This window comes from Gracilinanus agilis, chromosome 1, assembly GCF_016433145.1.
Source record: "Gracilinanus agilis isolate LMUSP501 chromosome 1, AgileGrace, whole genome shotgun sequence".
Taxonomy (NCBI): domain Eukaryota; kingdom Metazoa; phylum Chordata; class Mammalia; order Didelphimorphia; family Didelphidae; genus Gracilinanus; species Gracilinanus agilis.
This window is the reverse complement of record NC_058130.1, coordinates 351,771,338-351,787,225: the sequence shown is the minus strand read 5'-3', so window position 1 is coordinate 351,787,225 and position 15,888 is coordinate 351,771,338. Positions and strand designations below refer to the sequence as shown.

The following is a 15,888-nucleotide window of genomic DNA, read 5'->3' as shown; positions in this document are numbered from 1 at the left end:
CTTCTAGACCTGTTTCCTTGGTCTGTCACTTTCTCATTGAGATGTCTCATGTTTCCTTATATTTTATCAGTCTTTTAACTTTGTTTTATTTGTTCTTGCTGTCTTGAGAGATCATTAGCTTCTAATTGTTTAATTCTGGCCTTTAGAATTTAGGTTTTCAGCTATAATCTTTTGGTTTTCCTTTTCAATCTGGTCATTTCTGGTCTTCAATTTATTTGCCTCACTTTCCAATTGTGAAATTCTGTCTTTTAAACTTTTATTTTCTTGCCAGATTTTGGTTTCCAATTTGCTTACCATTTCGTTTGATTTTTGCGCATCTCTCTCCATTTGATAGTTTCTGTCTTCTAACCTGTTAATTTCCTTTTGAGCTATTTCCCACTTCTCTCGCCAAATCTCTTCCATCTTTCTCATCATCTCTGATTTGAATTATTCAATAGCTTGTGGCCAGTTTTCATTATTTTGGGAAGGTTTAGATATGATTACTTGTTTGTTCTCTGCTGTTTGTTCTGTTGTCTGGATTTTATTTGTGTATAAGTTGTAGAGTGTTATACATTTCTTCTTGATGATCTTTCTCTTTTAGGGTTCTTGTCTCTGGTTTGCCATTGTTATCCCTGCTCCCTCTTAGTTTTATCCTCACACTTAGGGTCTGTCTGCACTCTTTTAGGCTCCTGAGGTCTCAGGTCTTGTTGTTCTCAGGGTCAAGCCTCCTGGTGGTCTCCTTGCTTGTTCCTCTGCCCGAGGCTCCTTTAACAGTCTCAGGTTGCTACTTCCACAGTCATGCACCCTTCCACTCTGGGTCCCCACTTAAGGTCTGTGCCTGCACTCAGGATCCAAGTCCTTGCCTGCTCTCAGGATACGTGTCTGTGCTTGAGTCCACGCCCGCACTCGTGCCTGCGCTCAGGGTCTGTGTTCAAAGTCCTCGCGTTCTTTAGCCTCCTGGGTTCTTAAGTCTTGCTGTTCTCAGGAGTAGGCCCTGGTGACCCTAGGTAGCTGTGAAGGACTTAATGAGTGCCCCAAAATTGCTCTAACTCTTGTGTGCTGGCTTTCACACTGTAAGTGGTGTGGAGTGTGGGAGGGGGTTGCTTTAGCTCCCGTTTTAGTGAGAGCTGTTTCTCCCCTTTATCGCATGAAAATGCCCCGATTCCACGTACCTTCTATGCTGCGCCCTGTTCCTCTGGATTTGTTTTTATGTCTTCTTGAGGAGTCCTATATGTTTCGGTTAGGAGAGGTTAAGCAGTTGCTTTTTACACTGCCGCCATCTTAACCAGGAAGAACAAAACTCTCCAACCTAGTGAATATTGATTAAAACTGAGCATACACATTCAACCTTTTCTTTTTTTATGTTACAGGATGAATTTCACTCACGATTACGTTTTAATCGGAGGGGACTGGTTGCTATGGCAAATGCTGGACCTCATGATAATGGCAGTCAGTTTTTTTTTACCTTGGCCCGTGCAGATGAACTTAACAACAAGCATACCATTTTTGGAAAGGTAAGCTTTATTTTTCATTTCAAAGTTATAATTTTTTTCTTTCTAAATTTTATGTCTCCAAATTTCTTGGTTTTACAACATTTGTGAATTTGTCATTATTTCCTTTTATTCAGCTTTTTTTTGAGTGTTTATCAAATGCTCACAGCCTGTAACAATGAACTCTAATGTACTGCTTTAATTCATTTGGTTATATAGAAGTTTTGTTATAGCAAATGAAATTGACAGTTGACCAGGCCTTTAAAGGTTTTTTGCTTCTAAAAAACTTGAGGTTAAAAAAATTTTTTTGAACAATTTTAATCATATACTTCTTATGATATTTTTCACATTTAAATTTATTTTAAATTAAAAAAAACTAATTCATTTTCCTAAATGAATTTTTAATAATTACGTTAAAGTATCAACTAAAATCCCATCTATGGGAAAAGTCTCCTAAAAACTCTTAGTTCTAGTGCCTTCTTTCTTTTAAATTTTTTTATATCCTATACATAGTTTGTTTGTACATTCTTGTTTGCTTGTTGTCTCCTTTTTTTTGATTGTGAGCTCCTTGAAGACAAGGACCATCTTTTTTCTCTTTTTATTCACAGCATTTAGCATACGTTAGTTAATTAATATATACTTATTGATGAGTAGAATTTGACTAGTCACAATTAATTTTACTGATAGTATTACCAGTGGTTAAAATGGAAAAAAACTTATTTAAGTTGAGATATGTAAGTGACTTTGTGGCTATCTATATCTATATCTATATCTATATCTATATCTATATCTATATAAACTATGTAAAAACATACACACATATATATTTCCTTTCCTTCCAGTTTGTTCGGATTTTGCTCCAAAACTAATTCTTATATGGAATTTATTAATTTATATATTCTTTGACTTAATTTTTAGTAGACTTTTCTTTGAATATACTCTCTGAACCACCCTGCCACTTTCCATCTTCTCTTTTACCATAAGAATTAAAAAAAAAACCCCAAAAACTTGGCATTTTAGATCCACAGGTCTATAGCTCCCTCTGCTGGTTTATTATTATCCACTTTCCCATCCTTTGATCAAAGCTGGAATTTATGATCATAGTGAAGGAAAGCATATAAACACTATTGTTAAAATTAATTTAAATTGGAAATCCAAGCGAAATGTTAGCTGTTTTTAAACTGAAGAAAATGGAAACTTAAAATAAAGTTATCAACTCAACTGAACAGTGCTATTTGGCCATGAAAATAAACATTAGAATCTTCCTGCTCTGATCACTCTTTTGTGGAAGGATTTAGTTTTATAAGTCTGGGTTTGTTCTTTTCTTTTTCAAAAATGTCTATGACTAATGCTTCTAGAACATTTGAGATTTCAGTGGTGAACATGAGGTCAGTGTTGTATACTTGAACATCCTATATGTACTTTTATAAATTGACTGTCTAAATCTTCTCTGTGGGACAGGTTTTTCTCAGATTCTTAAGCATGAACATTTGCTTAGTTTTGAAAGAAAATACTCTGTCATTCAGGAAATATTTATTAAGTGCTTACTATGTGCCAGTCATTGTCCTAAACACTGGGATGTAAATTCAAAACAGAAAGGCAATTTCTGCCCTCAAAGAGCTCACAATCCAATAGGGGAAGAAAATACACAAAGGAAAGCCAAGGCAGTAGGGAAGGAAAAGCTATCTGGAATGGAGAGCTAGTGAGGAAATCAAAGAAATCCTAAATGTGTGCTGTTGTAGAAAATGAATATTTAATAGTTACCAGGCAGTTTCCTCTAAAGTTCATTAAATAACTCACTTTTTTCCTTTTTTATGAAGAAATAGTTTTCTTTGCTATATTTAATTTAAATAAATATGCATTTACTTTCATGTTCTAATATTACATATATCTTTTTATTTTAAATGTTTGAATATTTTAAACTTCTTAAACATTTTTATTTGCTAGGTAACAGGAGATACAGTTTACAATATGCTGAGATTGACAGAAGTGGACATTAATGAAGAAGAAAGGCCACTGAATCCACATAAAATAAGAAGTTGTGAGGTGGGTATTATCAATGAGGCTTCTATCTTGAATAAATTATGTAAATATTAAAAATGATAAAGGCTAGTATAAATATATATATTAGTATTTTAATTAAAGCCATGTTGATAGATAAAGTTATCAGACCACGAGCTTGTAAGCATTCAAAACTGCTGCCGCCTCCATTACTGCCTCCTAGCCAAGCGCCTACTCGCCAAAAAGAGACCACTCCCTCCTAACCCAGGAGATTTAAGCTCTCCCCTGCGTCAAGACGTCGGAGACGGAAATCAGTTGGACCATGTTGGATCACGGGAAATGTAGTTTTATACATTTCCCAAATTTCACTTTTTACAATTATCATTAGTTCTTTTAAGACTTTGGTTGAAGTAATAGGTTTTATATATATGTGTATATATGTATATATATATATATATGTTTGTATTTGTATGGATACATATATATATTTGTAATAAATCCAGATAATATATGTGTCTATATGTAATATACACATGTAAATATGTATATATTGAGCTTGATGATAACATCTTTGGACTGGTCAAATCAAACAAAAAGGGTAAAAAAGTGCTTTTTAGTTCTGTGCTTCTCAGCTTTTTTCATTGATAGTAGTAAACTTGTAGAACAGAGGTCAAGTAGGGCTAAGAATCACGTGTTATTTAAATATGCTCTGGCTTTAAATGTTAGATCTCTGTCCAGTGACTTACAAAATGTCATACTAATATGACTATGTATATACTGATATTCTCAAGATATAAATGAAACCAGAAAACAAAAGGAAGTTATTTCTAAATGGAAGGATAGATCATAGATTCCCTTTGGAGCAGTAATTAAAGAGTTGATGCTGTTGGTTTATTGTATGTCCAAAGACAAGAAACATAATTTGATAGACATTTAATCATCTTACCTTGTGGTATTTATGATTAGTTTAAAGAAAAAGATTACCATGAAAATAATTGTAGCTTATACATGAATTTTGGAAAAGATTCTCCAAATCAAATTGATATTCACCTTGATACTTGGTGACTTTTAATACTAAGGCAGGTACAAGAGAGAATAGTGCATTGGAAAATATGGTTAGTTTAAAAAATATAGTTAGGTTTAAAAAATGAAAGTCAAGGCTTATAAAGTACTCAGAAACCTAATGTGCATGTATGCATGTGTATAGCATATACACATATGTTTACCCATATATACATATTCATAATGCATATATGAATATATATTTACACACGTATCATGATTTTGTTCTTTCAGAAGAGATTCAAAAAGCACTAAACATGTTGAACACTAAGCAATGTTAAAAAAATGAAAATGAATGTTACTATATCCTAATAGAAAAAAATGGTTAGTAATGTAGAAGTTCTGCTAGAATTAATTGGCATATATGTATTGTTCCAAAAGTATTAGTCCAGCTTTAAACTATTAAAATTTTAGCTGTTCATTTCAATTAAAGTATTAGAAAATTAAGCTATTAGTAGGTAATTAGTTATGTGATAGTTATTTTGCTATTAAATATTAAAACTGCACTAAGACTTTGGGGATACCCAACATATTGGTAGTTATTGATATTCTCTTGGTCACCTTTTATAGTATTGATAGGGCTAATATTTTTTCCATGACTTTGAAATCTTCAGTTCCTTCCTGTGTCTTGTATGTCAGTCTTTTAATGAACTCACAGTTGTACTGTCTCCAGCTTGAATCTTCTGTATATATGCTTGGTCTGATTAGCTGCTTTTCCCATCTTTTTTTCTCCTTAAAGCCAATTCTACTTCTATAAGTAACTGTGGTATTAAAGTCCAAATGTGGTAGTTCTTTCTTTGAGGGAGAAAACATTCTGTTAAAATGGCTTTTGTAAATCAGTTTCATAGTTCATAATATTCTTGCCATTTTTTTTATTCTGAAGAATTTGCATATACACAACAGAACACAAAATGAGGATTCAATATGAAATTATGAATCTCCATTTCATGCAGTTTGCTTTAGGAAAAAGTATAAAATATTCTACATGTTAATTTGAAGATAGACCTATTGGTCTCTGCATCCTTCTGAATTTCTTTTCTATTCTCTTCTATGCATTTAAAGAAATGTTTTAATGGTTCTCTCTCTATCTCTCTCTCTCTCTCTCTTTTTTTTTTTGGCATCATTATTGCTAATCCTTTCCCCATTAACTGAGAGAAAGAAAGGGGAATAAAAACCCATGTAACAAATATAGTAAAGCAAAAGAAATCCACATAAGTGCTATCATTGCTTCTGTTTAGGTCTTGAGTCTAGAGAGAAGTGAAAAAATAATGAAGAAGACTTAAGAGATCCTGACTGAATAATGGAAAAACTAGGGACAATCTGAGAAATTATTAAGTAAAGTTGCTTTATAGAAATATTTTTTCTCAGTTTTTTATTTTTAGAAAAATTTTCCATGGTTACATAATTCATGTTTTTACTTTACCCTTCACCTCCCTCAACCCCCCTCCCCGCCCCCACCCCCACCCCCTAGTAGCTAACTTGCATTTCTCTGGTTTTAACATTTGTGGTCAGTCAAGACTTATTTACATATTATTGATAGTTACATTGGTGTGGTCTTTTCAGGTCTACATACCCAATCATGTCCGCATCAACCCAAGTGTTCAAGCAGTTGTTTTTCTTCTGTGTTTCCACTCCTGTAGTTCTTCCTCTGAATGTGGGTAGTGTTCTTTCCCATAAATCCCTCAGAATTGTCTTGGGTCATTGCATTGCTGATAGTACAGTCATCCATTACATTTGATTTTACCACAGTGTATCAGTCTCTGTGTATAATGTTCTTCTGGCTCTGCTCCTTTCACTCTGCATCAATTCCTGGAGGTCTTTCCAGTTCACATGGAATTCCTCCAGTTTATTATTCCTTTGAGCACAATAGTAATTATAAATATTAAAAATTATAAAGGCTCGTATAAATATATAAATTAGTATTTTAATTAAAGCCATGTTTATAGATAAAGTTATCAGACCACGCGCTTGTAAGCATTCAAAACTGCCACCTCCTTTACTGTCTCCTGTTTGCTCGCCAAGAGAGCCTACTGGCAAAGAGGCCACTCCCTCCTATCCCAGGAGATTTAAGCTCTTCCCTGCATCAAGACGTTGGCCTCCCCAAGCCCAAAGACCCGGAAACGGAAACCAGTTGGACCATGCTGGATCACGGGAAATATAGTTTTGATGCATTTCCCTTGTCCATAGAAATATATACATTTTTAGATGGCATTCCCCAAATTTCACTTTTACATATTCCATCACCAGCATATACCACAATTTGTTCAGCCATTCCCCAATTGAAGGGCATACCCTCCTTTTCCAGTTTTTTGCTACCACAAAGAGTGCAGCTATAAATATTTTTGTGCAAGTCTGTTTATCTATGATCTCTTTGGGGGTACAATCCCTGCAATGGTATGGCTGGATCAAAGGGCAGTCATTCTTTTATCGCTCTTTGGGCATAGTTCCAAATTGCCATCCACAATGGTTGGATCAGTTCAAAACTCCACCAGCAATGCATTAATGTCCCAATTTGGCCACATCCCTTCCAACATTCATTACTCTCCCCTGCTCTCATTTTAGCCAATCTGCTACATGTGAGGTGGTACCTCGGAGTTGTTTTGATTTGCATTACTCCAATTATTAGGGATTTAGAACACTTTCTCATGTGCTTATTGATACTTTTGATTTCTTTATCTGAAAATTGCCTATTCATGTCCCTTGCCCATTTATCAATTGGGGAATGGCTTGATTTTTTTATACAATTTATTTAGCTCCTTGTATATTTGAGTAATTAGACCTCTGTCAGAATTTTTTGTTATAAAGATTTTTTTCCCAATTTGTTGTTTCCCTTCTGATTTTGGTTGCATTGTTTTTGTTTGTAAAAAAAATCATCAGCATTTCTATGTATTTCCAACATATCACAGCAGCAAGAGGTAGAAAGAGAAACACCATTTAATATCACTCTAAACAATATAAAATACTTAGGAATCTATCTACCAAAACAAACACAGGAATTATATGAACATAACTAGAAAACACTTTCCAAACAATTAAAACTAGATCTAAACAATTGGAAAAACATTGAGTGCTCATGGGTAGGATGAGCTAACATAATAAAAATGACCATTCTACCCAAATTAATTTACTTATTTAGTGCCATACCTATCAAACTACCAAAAAACTTTTTTACTGCATTCGAAAAAAAATAAAAAAAGTTTATTTGGAAGAACAAAAGATCAAGAATATCAAAGGAAATAATGAAAAAAAAAACTGTGAAGAAAGGTGGCTTAGCAGTACCAGATATTAAACTATACTATAAAGCAGTGGTCATCAAAACAATATGGTACTGGCTAAGAGATAGAATGGAGGATCAGTGGAATAGACTTGGGGTAAGTGATGTCAGCAAAACAGTGTATGATAAACGCAAAGAGCCCAACTTTTGGGACAAAAATCCACTATTTGACAAAAATTTTTGGGAAAATTGGAAAACAATATGGGAGAGATTAGGTTTAGATCAATATCTCACACCCTACACCAAGATAAATTCAGAATGGGTGAAAGACTTGAATATAAAGAAGGAAACTGTAAGTAAATTAGGTGAACACAGAATAGTATACTTGTCAGATCTCTGGGAAAGGAAAGATTTTAAAACCAAGCAAGAGTTAGAAAAAATTACAAAATGTAAAATAAATAATTTTGGTTATATTAAATATGTAGAAATATTTTAAAATAATGTTTTAACTATTTCTTTCCTAGGTTTTGTTTAATCCTTTTGATGACATCATACCAAGAGACAATAAGAAGCCAAAAAAGGAGAAACCAGAGGAAGAAGTAAAGAAATTGACAACTAAAGGCACAAAGTAATCAAGGATTTTTCTCAGATATGAAAAATACCACTAAATTATCGGTTTTCCTAGTTTCCTATAGTTGGTGAAAGACTATTTTGAATTACTTAGAAGTCTGAGTTAAAGAATGTTTTTAAATGCAGATTGAATGCTTTCAAATATATAGTTTAAATTCAAGCTTATTTAAAGTATTCTAATAGATTTTTTAACATTCTTTTTAAAAAAATATTTTGAGTTCAAAATTCCTTTCCTCCCTCCCACACTCCCACCCCACTCCTCTCCCTAATATCATAAACAATCTGATATAGATTTTAATAGATATTCTTAAAGAATTTGCTTCAGTGAGTAGGTGGCAAAAGATTTTATGGTTTAAGACAAACTTTATGTAAGGGGATGTAGGCAAGTTGATTGAAAGAAGTTTGTACTTTTAATTCATTTCAGATTTTCTTACATAGTGCTCTTTAATATTGGAAAAATAAACTTCCTTTTATGCCCCATCACAAATTCAAAATAAATGTATTCTAAATTATTAGGTTTTACTCTTCTACATATATTAGAAAACAAATTAATTATCTGGCAGTTTGTTAATAGAGATCAAATTATAAAAATGACATATTATTGTAAGATAATGTCTTACCTAATTTTGAATTTATCTAATTTATTTTTTCATTCTGGCAAATATTATCTGTATGAAAATGTCACCATCATTGACTTTAGGATTGATTTTCCAGTTGGTTATGACAATAAAATTGAAAATAATTTTTTCTGATAATAATCAAGAGAAGCCTTCTCGTGTAGAAGCTGAAAGACCAGCCTCAGAATCTAGAATAAATGTGTTCAAGGCTTGCTTTTGTTATATACTGGCTATGAGATTCTGGACAGGTTACTTAATCTCTCATTGCCAAAGGCAACACTCTTAGTTTACATGTTGTTTAATAGTTGCCAAATTGCAGCTGGTAGAAGGCATTTCCTTACTGGGAGCTCCCCTAAGCAAGGGAAATTACAGACCCAGACTAAATCAATCAGTCAAAATCACATTATAAGTTATAGAGTTGATATTTTCACTATGTCCATATCTGCAAAAGCATTCCCTCTTAATTCTGATGATTTGTGAAACCGTCTTCATCTTACTTTTTTAAATCATTTTCCTTTAAAAGTTTATATAAAAAAAGATAATTTACCACTTATTTTATTTGAGCTTTGAATTATAGAACATTAACATTAGAAAGGACCTTAGAGGTTATCTAATCTAGGGGTTCGTAACTATTTTTTGTGTCATGGACCTCTTTGATACCCTGATGAAACATTCTTAGAATCGTTTTTAAATGAATAGAGTAGTACTTATAGAATTATAAAGGAAACCAATTAGAGTGAAATAAGCATATATTTTTTTCCCTATCCAAGTTGACAGACCCCTTAAAATCTATCCACAGATCTAGCTGGGGGTTGTGGACTCTAGGTTAAAAACATCTGAATGAATACAATTCTTTTTCACAAATGGATGAACCAAGGGTCAGAGTGAAGTGAGATGTCCCAAGTGAGAAGACTAGTAAAAGGCAAAGCCGAGACTAAAACCCATATCTTCAGACTTCTTTTCTAGTGTTTATTCCATTAATCCTAATTGCCTTTTATTTTAAGTTGAGAAATTGAGAAAGGAGACAGTTTGCCCAATTTTCTCCAATATCTATCTTTGAATGGCATTTTTGTTTGTATATGATTTTTGCATAATAGATTTTGATGAGTAAAATGAAACATTACAGATTATTTTGTTAGATAATGCATTGTTTTATCTTTTCAGTGTTCTCAGGGAGTCATTTGCAAGATTTTCAGAAATTTCCAATTACATAACCAGCCTTTTGTCAAGTTCAGAGATTTTTAATTTTCGTGGAATGATGATTATGCCAACATATCTGAATATGTAGATTCTAGGGTAAATATTGGTTTGATTTTCTCAGAACTAACAACTTGAGAACATCTGTGCTCTGTGGCAAAAGGCTTACCTTTTTTCCATTTAGGAAATGCTTAGTAATGCAAATTGAGATAATAGTGCATTTTATCAAAATTAGGTTATAACTTTTATTTTTTTTAAATAAAAAGTACCTATTTACTCTTGAACATTTAGGTCTATTTCTTGGAAAAGAAAATAAGATACTTTTGAATACTGTTTTATGAATCTTTTTCTTTTACTAGAAATTTTAGTTTACTTTCATTTGGAGAAGAAGCTGAAGAGGAAGAAGAAGAAGTAAACCGAGTTAGTCAGGTGAAACTGCGATTTTTTTTCTTTTGATTTGTAAGATATTTCTTTTGGTACCTTTTGGAAAATATCAAATTTAGCCTATCACTTTTCTTTTTTCTTTTCTATATAATGGAATCTCTCAAAATTAGGCTTCTTAGCCAGAGAACATTTATTTGAATGTTGTAAGATATATGTCCTCTATACTGCATTATCCTCTTAAGGTATTTTATCCCAGTGTCTTTATTGTAATAGAAGCTAGAAAATCTTTGGATAGCATTTTGAATATATTTCATATTCCTTCTTTCAGAATTTTAGCTTCGCAAATTAAAAATGGGAATGATTTGTTCCTTTGCTTAATTGGTTTTTCTTTTATCCCAGAATATAACTTTTGTGTGTATTTTTGGAGGTTCTTTCATTGAACAGGTGGCAGATTGATTTCTCTATGAACTTTTGAACTTTTAGGAACAATTCCTAAAAACATGTCTACCTTGACTTTTGTCTTTCCCCCAAAGTCTTACTAATTTAAAACATTAAAAATAATAGCAATTAGTACCACTGTTTAATTTTTTTAAATCAGTGGCAGCTATAATTTCTCCTTTCTACCATCAAAGATGTCCATATTTATCAGTGGATGCCATCTGCTCCCTCTCTCAGCAGATAATTTTGCCCCTACTTTGCAGAAATAATCCACATCATTTCTCATCTCTTTTCCTCAAAACCTTTTCCCTCATTGCCTTCTCCTTTGCTCCAAGCTCAGGATGAAGTGACTTTTCTTGCCATGGCTAACCTTTTCCTTATCACCTCAATCCAATCAATCCTACCATATCACCTTCAGGAGCATTATTAACAAATTATTCATAGTTTTCTCATTTTTTTGTTTCTGCTTATTCTTTCCAAGCTCAGTTCTCCCATCCTTTAAAAGAACTTTTATTTGCTCCTATTGTACACCCAAGCTACTGTCCTATATTTATATTTGCTTTCACTTTTTGGTGGAACATAGATTTTAAGCTAGAAGTGAACTTGGAGGGCTATCTATTCCAACCTCACCATTTTACAGATGAGCAAACTGAGCCCTCAGTTTAAGTGTCTTGCCCATAGTCACATAAAGCAGTAAGTGGTAGAATTTGGATCTGAACTCAGGTCCCATCACTCTAAGTACAGTACTTTCCATCGTACCTGTTAAACTCCTAAAAAAGAGTAATCTTCACTAGCTGCCTCAGCTTCCTCAATCTACAGTCTTTGAATTATTCCTTGCAGTCTGGCTTCCAGTTCTGAGTCTGCCCAGAAACTACTCTCTCAAAGATCCTCAGCTAACTCTTTATGGCTAGATCTAGTGGCCTTTTCTTTGTCTTCCTTCTTCCTTGACTTTTCCTGCAGTTTTTGAAACACGCTATTGACCACCTTGTGACACCTGGTTCCTGTTCTTTTTTGATTGCTGGTTCATTGTCCCCTTCCTAGCCTTGAATTATGGGTGTCCTCAAGGACTTTAACCTGGTCCCCTTTTCTTCTCTTTTTTCTCAGTGACCTCATCTCTTTCCCAGATAATACTTCTGGTTGTCAATGTTATTGTGCTTATTGCTCTCCCCCAATTGTAGATGTTCTCTAGGTTTCTGTCCTTGACTTTTAAAATTTTTTATTACTTGATGAGCTCATTTTTTCTCAGGTAATACTGTGCTTATTGTATGAAGTTCTTGAATAATACAGAATCTCAGCCACTCAAAAGAGATTGACTTTACAATCCAAGTTTATGACCCAGACTGAACATGAGTTAGCATATCAGTATATCTCTCTTAAATAATAAGACAATGAATTTGCAACCTGAATACTTATATTAGTGCTCATAAAATTTTAGAAGGTCACCAGCATGTTAGGCCAAAATTTCGTGGAAGACAACCTTCATCAGTCCTAACTGGATAAGAAAGTGTGGGTTAGATCTTCACATTGGCTTTGTGATGAGATCTCTGATCCGTTGAGATACCAAGGCATAAATAGTATGAGGTAGAAAAGAATTTTTGCATGAAAATTTACTAGTCAGTTGATCTTTTAAAAAGTTCATTTACATAAGCTTAAATTATGAATTTGAAATCTAGTAACTTTAAGTATGTGTCAATTATATCCTTTAAAATATTTTTAATATAAAATTTAATTTTTAATTAATTAATTTAAAAATATTTTTAATATAAAAAATTTGTAGACAGTTATCTTTCAGGATTGCCACATTAGAAAATTATCTTATATTCCATTTACTTTAGTATGGCAGCATGTATTTTAAAAATAGGACATCTCTTTTTTACTGCTGTTCTTGGTTACTGTGCCATGATGTGGAAAAAAATTGATATATTTAAAGTTTACTGAATATTGTACATAGTTTGTGCTATACAATCAATTCGTCCCAACTAAGCTTAAAGGGAATATGAATGCCATTTTGAATGCCATGTTACTTCCAGACTCTAGAATATTATTCTTTTTTAAAAAATATGAAAACTCCTATAATTTATTGAAATATTGAATACAATCATTATTCTTCACTAAGGATATTAAAAACCATTGTACTAGCATATGATTAGCATGACAACTTACATCATGTTATCATCTGTAATGTTATATTCTCATGAATACTGATGAAAAGACACTATACAAGGGAAAGCATTATTATTAAACATTTTGTCATTTTTTTACTAGCTATACTAATTGAAATTTAATGGAAAACAAAAGGTATCAATTAGAAAGTATGTGATATAGGAGAAAGAAAGATATTCTTAGATGGAACACTATCTTAAGGGATAGATGATAGGGAGAGTTAATATAATGGTGTGTATATTTTTTTTCAGAGTGTGACCACCACAGAAACATGAGTCGTGTGGGTATGTGTCCAGTAAAAGGTCACTAATTAGAGAGAAGTTCTGCCTCAATTTGTGAAAATTTTTAGACATAGAAAGTTTCAAAAGAAATTTAGCTTTATTCTTTTTTTTAAACATTTATTAATATTTATTTTTTGAAAAGTTAATATGTTTACATAATTCATGCTCCTACTTTCCCCTTTACCCCCCCGACTTCCCCCTTCTCCCCCTCCGCCGACTTCCCCCTTTCCCCCCATGGCTGATGTGTATTTCCACTGGTTTTAACATGTGTCATTGATCAAGACTTATTTCCAAATTATTGATAGTTACATTGGTGTGGTCTTTTCAGGTCTACATACCCAATCATGTCCTCATCAATCCAAGTGTTCAAGCAGTTGTTTTTCTTCTGTGTTTCCACTCCTGTAGTTCTTCCTCTGAATGTGGGTAGTGTTCTTTCCCATAAATCCCTCAGAATTGTCTTGGGTCATTGCATTGCTGATAGTACAGACATCCATTACATTTGATTTTACCACAGTGTATCAGACTCTGTGTATAATGTTCTTCTGGCTCTGCTCCTTTCACTCTGCATCAATTCCTGGAGGTCATTCCAGTTCACATGAAATTCCTCCAGTTTATTATTCCTTTGAGCATAATAGTATTCCATCACCAGCATATACCACAATTTGTTCAGCCATTCCCCAATTGAAGGACATACCCTCATTTTCCAGTTTTTTGCCACTACAAAAAGCACGGTTATAAATATTTTCGTACAAGTCTGTATGGCTGGATCAAAGGGCAGGCATTCTTTTATTTAGCTTTATTCTTTTTCAAGTAGCTTTGGTAAAAATATCTGGACTCAACTAAATGTTAGCTTTAATGAATCATTTTTGTCTTTGTACTCCCAATGCATCTCATAAAATAGATTTGTAATAAATGTTTACTTCATCTTTCGAAGTTGGTTAAAAGTGTTTTTTAATTAATCTGATTTAAAGTTCTTTGCTAACATTACAGTTACATTGTTTAGAAATAAATGGATATTTTAGAAAAACGAGAATGAGTTTATTTTTTTCTTACTTGGTTCATTTTTTTCATCAGTGGTAAACTGCCCATAGACCCTGTCTGAATGATCACAAATTAAGAATAAGTAAAACTTGAACTAAACTTTGCTATATATAAAAGATGATGATATAGTCAACTTTAAATATTAAAGGATATTCAGCATCTTTTGGCAGAGTCTACTTCATCTGATTCTGACAAACCATAGTTTCCCTTCCTTTCCCTTTGGGTTCCCTGGGTTTTTTTCCATTCTTTACTCAGTTTTTTAATCCCTCACAAAATGTTTGTATAGAATATTAGAACCTTAAGGGGCTTTAGAAATCATTTCATCCAACCCCATCATTTTACAAGTGAGAAAACTAAAGCTCTAAGACATTGTGACTTGCCAAAATAACCTCATTTCCTTTTATTTTTTTTAAGACTTTTACTAGCTATTTGTTATTATTGTTATTTGGTTGTGTTCAGTCCTGTCTGATTCTTTTTGATTCCAGCTGGGATTTTCTTGGCAAAGGTATTGGAATGATTTCTCATTTCCTTCTCCCCCATTTTTACAGATGATGAAACTGAGGCAAACAGAGTCACACAACTAGTAAGTGTCTGAGGCCATATTTGAACTCAAGAAGATTCACCTTCCTGATTTCAGGCTCAGCACTCTATCCAGTATACTACCTAGCTGCTCACTAGACAAGTACATTAGAAGACTACAATAAACATATGACTTCATAAAGCACTTGGCAGTGTTTTTCATAATAGTCTGATGAACAAAATAGATAAGTGCCTGAATAATAGGATAAGTTATGTTGGTTGGCAGGAAGCAATATGGCACAGGGAAGAATCTTGGTGTGGTTCATAAAACAGCAAACTGCATTAGGAATAAGATGAATTAGGTCAGAAAATTATTAACTAGGTAGCTACGAATCAGTCGCTTATACTTTTTAAGTTGAAGGGCACTCATTTATAAAATGGAGTTAATAATATTTCCATTAACTGTGAATATGAACTATCATTTCAATTCAAACATTTATCAGGTACCCTGTATGTGTACTCAAGAAGTAGCTTTTTATAATAGTTAAAATGCAGGCCTTAGAGTCAGGAAGATTTGGGTTCAAATCTTCTCCAACATTATTAACTATTTGACTCTTGGCAGGTCACTTAACCTATCTACCTCAGGCAAATCCCTAAGACTTAACTACTAAATGTTAGGTGAGTTGTGATCTGCTTTGGTTCAGGAAGTTCCCGGAAGAGAAATTCTCTAGTGTAGGAATTTTTTTGGGGGGTGGAATTATAGCTTTTGAATGTAAAACATTGTTTGAATGTAAAACCCTTGAGATACAAAGAAAAAAAAAATCAAGTCCATACCATTAAAGTGCTTAGAGTCTCTCCACATATTAGGAGAG

General features: G+C 33.1%; 1 protein-coding gene across 1 annotated transcript in view; it reads left to right on the top strand.

The window, feature by feature from the left end:
- Window positions 1–15,888, top strand: part of CWC27 (CWC27 spliceosome associated cyclophilin) — a 348,895-nt gene that overhangs the window by 54,759 nt on the left and 278,248 nt on the right. Inside the window, exons 4-7 of the mRNA XM_044663601.1 lie at window positions 1,350–1,493; window positions 3,417–3,515; window positions 8,271–8,374; window positions 10,550–10,619. Coding sequence (XP_044519536.1) covers window positions 1,350–1,493; window positions 3,417–3,515; window positions 8,271–8,374; window positions 10,550–10,619 — 417 coding nt within the window. The remainder of the gene's footprint in view (window positions 1–1,349; window positions 1,494–3,416; window positions 3,516–8,270; window positions 8,375–10,549; window positions 10,620–15,888) is intronic.